Consider the following 10,168-nt stretch of genomic DNA (forward strand, 5'->3'; position numbering starts at 1 on the left):
GTGGTGCTGTAGCTTTTAATCTGCTTTGAGCAGTTTTGTAAAGTCCTGTTTTCACTCTGACTTTCTCCTTCATTATACCCATGGATTATCTTCTGACTAATCTCAGATTAGCTCACTGAGCCTCAGGGACCTGTTCAGTACCTTCATCTGTCTGTATCTGTCCGTGTGGGACCTCAGCAGGTACTCGATGGCGTTGGCCTCGTCCGGCAGCTCAGTCTCAGCCAGCTCTGTGCCGAAGGTCTGCAGCAGCTGGGCCACCTCCTTCACCGTCACTGCAAAGCTCTCTATGGCCTGCAGGGGGCAGCACAGACAGCAGAGTGCATTACTGCATTACTCAGCATATTACAGTAATAAACTGCATTATGAGGTTCCAGCCCTCTGGGAGAGGATGACGGAGATTCTGAGCGAACTGAACCAAAGAAATACTGTGTTCAAACAATCTCAGCAGAGCAAGCTCAGCAGAGCAGGACACAAACTAACACAGGGTTAACTGGAAACAAGCGTCCCAGCCTGAATACGTAAAAATATCAGTATTAAAATAAATACGATCAGAGAAATGAGGCTCCAAGCCAGAACACACAGCAGAACAGCGAACATCAGCGCCATGGAACTGAAACAAGCTCACACACACACACACACACACACACACACTCTCACACACACAAACACACACACACTCAAAACATACACACACACACACACACACACACACATCACAGGGCAGACAAGACACACACATTCACACTAATGGGCAGTTTACCATGTCCAATGGCATTCTGGCTGTGAGGTGGCAGCGCTTCTTCAGTGTTCAGTGCTTGATTTATTTTAACACTGATGTTTTTATGTATTTAGGCTGGAAAGCTTGTGAGGTTCAAACAACGCAGCATTCTATTAAATTAAATGTGTTTTGCCTCAGTGTGCTGGACCTTTTAGTGACTCGTCCCTCTGTCTGCAACAGTTAACCCGGCCTGTGGGGTAAACTGGCACATTTAGCTCCAATTTTTGGCTGAATTGTTCAGAAATGGCACGCGGTAGAAACTAAATTTATATTGCCATTCGTAGCAGCGACGTGTGCTACTGCTTTTATAAGAGAACAATCAGTGTTGCACGAATACTTTCAAAATAATTTAGTAAAAAACAAAATGCTGCAGCTTGTTGTCCTCTCTCTCAGAGCCGGCCAGCCCACTAAACACAAGCTGGACATACTGTCAACAACCTCAGTCTCAAAATAAACAAGCACTTCAACAACAGCTGTAGTTTGTGATTGCAGTGATTGTTTTCTGATATGTCAGTGCAGATTTAAACCCTGCAGTGAAGCAGCTCAGCAGTGTTTCTCAGCTGTGTGAAGCCGTCAGGATCAACTCTGACTCTTCTGTCTGTGACAGACTGAACAGTCACACTAAACTCCAGCGCTCAGAGAAATCAGAGTGAAAAGCTCTCCCATGTCAACCCACTGCAGCTGTGTGTTTAATTAAAGATTAAGAGACCCTTATTAGACCCACAACGGGAAATTCCACCTCCACATTTAACCCATCCGTGAAGTGAAACACCACACACACACTAGTGAACACACACACACTAGGGGCAGTGAGCACACTTGCCTGGAGTGGTGGGCAGCCCTATCCACGGCACCTGGGGAGCAGTTGGGGGTTAGGTGTCTTGCTCAAGGACACCTCAGTCACATACTGGCGGCTCGGGGGATCGAACCGGCGACCTTCCGGTCACACGGCCGGCTCCCTGACCTAAAGCCCACGACTGCCCCGTGAACCAGTAATGATTTGTCACTAAACATGCCGGCGCTCTCTCCTGCTGTAAAATACAGTATAATTTCTCCATGCAGTGAGATGTTTAACAGTGAGATGCTCTGGTTTTACCGTTCGGAGGACGATCCAGTCGCTCGGGCCGCATTCGAGAGTCCCACCGAACTCAGAGCTCAACTGATTCTCGTCAATATATCGGAGCAGATCAGTCACAGAACTCAGCATGATCACCTAAGAGAAAGAGACAACATGGCATTCAATCAATGCTCGTCTATCTCTAAGCTGTAAGAAAGCATTCTGAAAAATAAAAATAAAAATAAATGAAGTTAAAAAAATTCCAGCACATGTTCCCTGAAGTCAATCTTCACTCCTTTAATGGAGGTTGTTACATAACATAAAGGATAATTCATGTATAAATCCACATAAACACAAATAACAAAGCACACAAACACATTAAACTAACAAGCCTCTGTTCACTAACCAGCCTCTGTTCACTAACCAGCCTCTGTTCACTAACAAACCTCTGTTCACTAACCAGCCTCTGTTCACTAACAAACCTCTGTTCACTAACCAGCCTCTGTTCACTAACCAGGCTCTGTTCACTAACCAGCCTCTGTTCACTAACAAGCCTCTGTTCACTAACCAGCCTCTGTTCACTAACAAGCCTCTGTTCACTAACCAGCCTCTGTTCATTAACCAGGCTCTGTTCACTAACCAGCCTCTGTTCACTAACAAGCCTCTGTTCACTAACCAGCCTCTGTTCACTAACAAGCCTCTGTTCACTAACCAGGCTCTGTTCACTAACAAGCCTCTGTTCACTAACCAGCCTCTGTTCACTAACAAGCCTCTGTTCACTAACCAGCCTCTGTTCACTAACAAGCCTCTGTTCACTAACCAGCCTCTGTTCACTAACAAGCCTCTGTTCACTAACCAGCCTCTGTTCACTAACCAGCCTCTGTTCACTAACAAGCCTCTGTTCACTAACCAGCCTCTGTTCACTAACCAGCCTCTGTTCACTAACCAGCCTCTGTTCACTAACACGCCTCTGTTTACTAACCACTAACCAGCCTCTGTTTACTAACCAGCCTCTGTTCACTAACAAGCCTCTGTTTACTAACCAGCCTCTGTTCACTAACCAGCCTCTGTTCACTAACAAGCCTCTGTTCACTAACCAGCCTCTGTTCACTATCAAGCCTCTGTTCACTACCCAGCCTCTGTTCACTAACCAGCCTCTGTTTACTAACCACTAACCAGCCTCTGTTCACTAACCAGCCTCTGTTCACTAACAAGCCTCTGTTTACTAACAAGCCTCTGTTCACTACCCAGCCTCTGTTCACTAACCAGCCTCTGTTCACTAACCAGGCTCTGTTCACTAACAAGCCTCTGTTCACTAACCAGGCTCTGTTCACTAACCAGCCTCTGTTCACTAACCAGCCTCTGTTCACTTACCAGCCTCTGTTCACTAACAAGCCTCTGTTCACTAACCAGCTTCTGTTCACTAACCAGGCTCTGTTCACTAACAAGCCTCTGTTCACTAACCAGCCTCTGTTCACTAACCAGCCTCTGTTTACTAACCAGCCTCTGTTCACTAACCAGCCTCTGTTCACTAACAAGCCTCTGTTCACTAACCAGCCTCTGTTCACTAACCAGCCTCTGTTCACTAACCACTAACCAGCCTCTGTTTACTAACCAGCCTCTGTGCACTAACTAGCCTCTGTTTACTAACTAGCCTCTGTTCACTAACCAGCCTCTGTTCACTAACTAGCCTCTGTTCACTAACCAGCCTCTGTTCACTAACTAGCCTCTGTTTACTAACTAGCCTCTGTTCACTAACCAGCCTCTGTTCACTAACTAGTGCCTGTGGCTAACTAGCCTCTGTTTACTAACTAGCCTCTGTTCACTAACCAGCCTCTGTTCACTAACTAGTGCCTGTGGCTAACTAGCCTCTGTTCACTAACAAACCTCTGTTCACTAACTAGTGCCTGTGGCTAACTAGCCTCTGTTTGATAAATAGCCTCAGTTTACTAACTAGCCTCTGTGGCTAACTTGCCAGTTTGCTAACTAGCCTCTGTTTGCTATCTAGCCTCTGTGGCGAACTGTGTTAATAATGCTAGCCGTAGCTAATGTGTCAGTACTGCACTGCCTGTCTAAACTATTACAGTACGTGACTTAATAACTTTATTACATAGAGTTTCTACCTTTTTATATCAGAACTGAATAATGGAGCTGTGTGGCGGTGAACTAGCTAGCTTAGCATGCAGGCTTAGCTTTGACATACAGATGAAACGCTGCTTCAGTGTCTCTCACTGAGAAGCTTCAGTATCTCTCACTGAGGAGCTTTAATGTCTCTCACTGAGGAGCTTCAGTGTCTCTCACTGAGAAGCTTCAGTATCTCTCACTGAGGAGCTTTAATGTCTCTCACTGAGGAGCTTCAGTGTCTCTCACTGAGGAGCTTCAGTGTCTCTCACTGAGAAGCTTCAGTATCTCTCACTGAGGAGCTTTAATGTCTCTCACTGAGGAGCTTCAGTATCTCTCACTGAGGAGCTTTAATGTCTCTCACTGAGGAGCTTCAGTATCTCTCACTGAGGAGCTTCAGTGTCTCTCACTGAGAAGCTTCAGTATCTCTCACTGAGGCGCTTTAATGTCTCTCACTGAGGAGCTTCAGTGTCTCTCACTGAGGAGCTTCAGTGTCTCTCACTGAGGCGCTTCAGTGTCTCTCACTGAGAAGCTTCAGTATCTCTCACTGAGGAGCTTTAATGTCTCTCACTGAGGAGCTTCAGTGTCTCTCACTGAGGAGCTTCACTGTCTCTCACTGAGGAGCTTCAGTGTCTCTCACTGAGAAGCTTCAGTATCTCTCACTGAGGAGCTTTAATGTCTCTCACTGAGGAGCTTCAGTGTCTCTCACTGAGGAGCTTCAGTGTCTCTCACTGAGGAGCTTCACTGTCTCTCACTGAGGAGCTTCAGTGTCTCTCACTGAGGAGCTTCACTGTCTCTCACTGAGGAGCTTCACTGTCTCTCACTGAGGAGCTTCAGTGTCTCTCACTGAGGAGCTTCACTGTCTCTCACTGAGGAGCTTCAGTGTCTCTCACTGAGGAGCTTCACTGTCTCTCACTGAGGAGCTTCAGTGTCTCTCACTGAGAAGCTTCTGTGTCTCTCACTGAGGAGCTTTAGTGTCTCTCACTGAGGCGCTTCAGTGTCTCTCACTGAGAAGCTTCAGTATCTCTCACTGAGGAGCTTTAATGTCTCTCACTGAGGAGCTTCAGTGTCTCTCACTGAAGAACTTTATCATCTGATTTTAGACCAAAAGGATCTAAAAACAGAAAAATAGAGCACACAGCGCGTCCCATATAGCTTTAAATGTTCCATTCCACCGTAAACAGTGTCTGCTGAAAAACCAGCGCAGATCAGCAAGCATTTCATTCTGGTCCAAACTGGTCTAAAATGGTCCAAACTGGTCTGTGCTGGTCCAAATTGGTCTAAACTGGTCCAAACTGGTCTGTGCTGGTCCAAATTGGTCTAAACTGGTCCAAACTGGTCTGTGCTGGTCCAAACTGGTCTAAAACAGGAACAAGGCACTAAGGAATATAGTTTTGCACATCAACACAGACTTCCGTACCGGCATCTTGAGCGTAAAGTCATCTTGGCTAAAGCGGAAGCCCAGGTCCGTCCCAGTGGTCTGGACGTGACTTCTGGGCCTCACCAGCAGAACCAGGTGAAGATTTCCAGGAAAGGAGGTCTGAAAAACAGATACAATTGTGACAAAGAAACATATTCAATTAAAATTAAACTAAGCTGCAAAAGCAGTGCACTCTGAATTCAAAAACCAAGCCAATTAGAACAGAGCTCATTTACACATATCAGTCTTAAAGGCGCAGTAACTAAAACAGCCTGTATAAAGACATGCAACAGTTATAAGTGGAGTTCAGGGAATAATAAAATGCAGCATATGGGTCCTTTAACTTCATCCAGTCTTAGGATATGGGCCCTTTAACTTCATCCAGTCTTAGGATATGGGCCCTTTAACTTCATCCAGTCTTAGGATATGGGCCCTTTAACTTCATCCAGTCTTAGTAAGATATGGGCCCTTTAACTTCATCCAGTCTTAGGATATGGGCCCTTTAACTTCATCCAGTCTTAGTAAGATATGGGCCCTTTAACTTCATCCAGTCTTAGGATATGGGCCCTTTAACTTCATCCAGTCTTAGTAAGATATGGGCCCTTTAACTTCATCCAGTCTTAGGATATGGGCCCTTTAACTTCATCCAGTCTTAGTAAGATATGGGCCCTTTAACTTCATCCAGACTTAGTAAGATATGGGCCCTTTAACTTCATCCAGTCTTAGTAAGATATGGGCCCTTTAACTTCATCCAGTCTTAGTAAGATATGGGCCCTTTAACTTCATCCAGTCTTAGGATATGGGCCCTTTAACTTCATCCAGTCTTAGTAAGATATGGGCCCTTTAACTTCATCCAGTCTTAGGATATGGGCCCTTTAACTTCATCCAGTCTTAGTAAGATATGGGCCCTTTAACTTCATCCAGTCTTAGTTAGATATGGGCCCTTTAACTTCATCCAGACTTAGTAAGATATGGGCCCTTTAACTTCATCCAGTCTTAGTAAGATATGGGCCCTTTAACTTCATCCAGTCTTAGTAAGATATGGGCCCTTTAACTTCATCCAGACTTAGTAAGATATGGGCCCTTTAACTTCATCCAGTCTTAGTAAGATATGGGCCCTTTAATGATCACCTTACATTCAGCTTATGATTCAGCTAGTAATGTTAAGTACTTAGGTTCTTTAGTAAAGAGAATGGTTCTATATGGAACCATGAACATTTAAAGAACCATTTGCATGATGAAAATGTTCTATGTATGGTGAAATGGTTCTTCAAATTGATGGAGAACGTGTTGTATATGGTTCTAAATAGATATTGTTGTGTTGTTACAAGTGTAACTTGTAACCATAACAGAACCATTTATGGTTCTGTATAGATCCATTTTCAAAAAAGTGTCATATAGATCCATCGAGAACACATTCTCCATCAATTAGAGAACCATTTCACCGTGCAAAGCCTTTATAGCATTTTAGCGTGGAAGTGGTTCTAAATAGAACCATTCCCTTTCCTACAGAACCCTTGAAGAACCATGTTTTTAAGTGTGTATTATGAAACATGCAGTTGCTCAGAGTTTAATGGTGTTGAAACCTTTTCTGACTCCAGATCTGCCTTTAGTACCAGGTTGGTTCTGCGTTCCGCCCCCAGTTCTGCAGTCACAGTGGATCCGTTATGTAACCCCGAGTGTGAGTGAGCGGCGTTTCAGCCTCCCACCACTGTATTTATACTCGGAGAGAAATCTGGGTCATTCTGACTCCCACCGTACCAACCCCGGAACCAGAACACACGGGAAGACCATCAGACACCAGCACTCAGCGGGAATCATGACGGTGCTTCACAAAAAACTTTGCTGTGAAAAAGTTTTAGCCCCCCTGAGCCACCTGTCTCAGCGGTGAACGCATGAGTGCTTCTAAAGTCTCCATATATGATCATAATAAACACCAGTGAACTCAAATACAGTCAAACGTAGTCATTTCTCACTATTACAGTAGTTCATATCTGTCAGCTAGTTTGAAGAACAAACACTGGTGCTAGATTTCTCCTCCAGCAACACTTCAATCCCATCCTCGGCGACTGCGACTGTTTGGGCAGTCGTGGGCTGGAGGTCAGGGAACCAGCCCTGTGACCGGAAGGTCACCGGTTTGATCTCCAGAGCTGACAGTCCATGACTGAGGTGTCCTTGAGCAAGACACCTAACCCCCAACTGCTCCCTGGGTGCTGTGGATTGGGCTGCCCACCGCTCCGGGCAAGTGTGCTCACTGCCCCCTAGTGTGTGCGCTCACTAGTGTGTATGTGGTGTTTCACTGCACGGGTGGGTTTAATGTGGAGGGTTAAATTTCCCCGTTGTGGGACTAATAAGGGTCACTTAATCTAATCTTAATTTAGGCCTCACCTGCTTTAGCATGACCATTATTGATCAGATAAAGCAGTGATTGGATGACAACTATAGATAATAATGAGCTTCCTGCAGGAGAGGGCAGGAAACGGTTAACCACACTGACACACATCAAAGCACTTCCTACTGTATTCATTTGTATTGTATTAATTAATTAATTACATCGAGCTTTTAAACACTGCTGTACTGTCTCTATTTAGTGTCTTATTTTAGATCACAAGGCTCCATAAACGGAACGCCGCCTCCCACACAGCGTCTTCAGATCTCCCATTCCACCGTAAATGGTGCAGCTGTTACCTTCAGCATTTAAGGTGGAGCCTCTTACACACATACAATCACCTCTCACTGTATCAATATCAACTGTCTTTATTGTAATATTAGCGCTTTCTGAGTAAATAAACACTCACTGCCCAGATAAACAACTTAGGTCTGTTTTTCTCTGGTGTGTAAAACAGCTGCACACAACCGTACTCTCTTCAGAAACATGGTTCTTCAAGGGTTCTTTAGTAAAGACAGTGGTGCTATATAGAACCATGAACACTCAAAGAACTATCTGCAGGCTTGACATTGCAACAGTAGAAGAGCCCTTTCTGGTGCTCTGTAGAACCACGGTCTTTACCAAAGAACCCTTGACGAACCCTTTTATTAAGTGTGTCGATATACTGTACACAGTCATGTGCAGAAGTTTGTGCACCCTGGGTTCATTTTTTGTTCATTTGTCTATGTAGAGGGCGTGTTTACTTATTCACACTCAGAGTAGTAACAAATAATATGACCAGGAGTGCACAAACTTACGCACACAATACATATAGATAGACAGACAGACAGACAGACAGACAGATAGATAGATAGATAGATAGATAGATAGATAGACAGATAGATAGACAGATAGATCATCTGAAAATGCCTGTTGTTCTTTACATTGTGTGTAAATTTCATGATGAATGGACCAAAAGAAACGGCCCAAAATGACCTGGACAGACGTCCGGTTCCATTGACTTCCATTGAAATGAAGGTGTGTTTGTTCCTTGTCCTGTAAAGTCACCGTTTTAAAGATACGAGGTTTTGGTCCCACAGCAGAGATTTATCAGTGATCCTGAAAGGTTAAACATGCGCTAAAGTCTTCAGACGTCTGCGTTTAATTTAGATGATCACATTATTAATGTGCGCCATCATTAGCTTAGCGCTAACATACCATCAGAAGTCCCACAGCGGGACTAGCAGACGTTAGCGTCTCTGTAGAGACGCGTTTCTTTCTCTTTTATTGCTCTGACTGAGTTTGGACGTTTACGGCCCGACTGAAGGCCGAGGACTCGTAGTCCCAATTAACCACTGTATTAATGTACGGCGGCTCATACGCGTACGAGTGGATGAGTACAGTAAGTCCACTCGGGCTCTGACCGCTTCTGTCAGGCCACACGACCTCAAACCTGCTTTTATTCTACTATATATTTAATTTGGCCTTTTAATTAAGGAATAGTGACTTGATTGACTTGCCTGTGTGAATAAAACATGTCAGTTTAGCTCTGTTACTGCCGCTCAGTGCACTAGCGTCGCACAGTGGACGTGTATCTGTGTGATTCTGCCCGAAGTGACCGGTGTGTGTGCTTTAGCGCGGTAAGTTCCGTCGGGTTTGTCTGACATGCTGGATTATTGTGCAGCTGTTTATAGGTTTTGTGTGTTTTGTAGTCAAATCTGACTCAGTATAAACATCAGCTTGAGTGTGAAGTTAGTGTCGGTGGAGCTGCTTCTCTCCAGGCCATCTGTCACGCTTTAGCAGCTGATCAATAAAAGCCAGCAGATCCTCTGGCCGGTCCAGCACCGTCCTGCACTGATCACCCAAAGTCCTGACACTCACGCTCAGCATAGCCGGACTGATAAATACCTGCATCTCTGATGAGAGATGACTGTGCTGTGGCTCAGGCTTGGTATAACTGCCCGTATGAAGGTGTGGTTTCACTGTAGGACATTTTTATGTCCTTTTTAATGTCCTGGACTTTTAGCTGGTCAGTCAGAGCAGCGCATGCTGGCTATTACAGTGTAAACACACTTATTATCTGTAGACTTGCATGCATGGCAATTGCAAACACAACCATGCTGAGAGCTGAGACGATGCAGAAGCTGTTACTGTAGCTATTCCTGACCCCCCCCGTATGGAGTGGGGGGGGCGGTCTGGACACGTTTAGTGTTCCTGCAGAAGCATCTGGTTCTTACCGTGGCTCTTCTGATCCGGGGCAAACCTCTAAGGGGACTGGCCTCGGCCATCTTCTCAGTTCTGAGTTTTTTTAGGACATTTAAAACCTCTTCTGCCTCGTCCTCGTCCTCCTCCTCCTCTTCTCCCCTTTTTTCTACCTCTGTACTCCCCCCTTCTCCATCACTTTCCTCTGCAGGACGCAGCCAG

General features: G+C 45.1%; 1 protein-coding gene across 3 annotated transcripts in view; it reads right to left on the reverse strand.

Moving 5' to 3' along the window:
- LOC108444524 (proto-oncogene DBL) overlaps nt 1–10,168 on the reverse strand; it is a 42,198-nt gene extending 32,030 nt beyond the window's left edge. For 2 of the 3 annotated variants that reach the window (XM_037547275.1, XM_037547274.1), the window contains exons 1-4: nt 9,982–10,168; nt 5,377–5,496; nt 1,875–1,991; nt 142–291 (exon numbers count right to left, since the gene is read on the reverse strand). In XM_037547275.1, the coding sequence (XP_037403172.1) occupies nt 142–291; nt 1,875–1,991; nt 5,377–5,496; nt 9,982–10,032 (438 nt within the window). In that variant the 5' untranslated portion in view covers nt 10,033–10,168. The remainder of the gene's footprint in view (nt 1–141; nt 292–1,874; nt 1,992–5,376; nt 5,497–9,981) is intronic. The other variant, XM_037547276.1, reaches the window with a different exon arrangement.

The sequence above is a fragment of the Pygocentrus nattereri genome, chromosome 18 (assembly GCF_015220715.1).
Source record: "Pygocentrus nattereri isolate fPygNat1 chromosome 18, fPygNat1.pri, whole genome shotgun sequence".
Taxonomy (NCBI): Eukaryota; Metazoa; Chordata; class Actinopteri; order Characiformes; family Serrasalmidae; genus Pygocentrus; species Pygocentrus nattereri.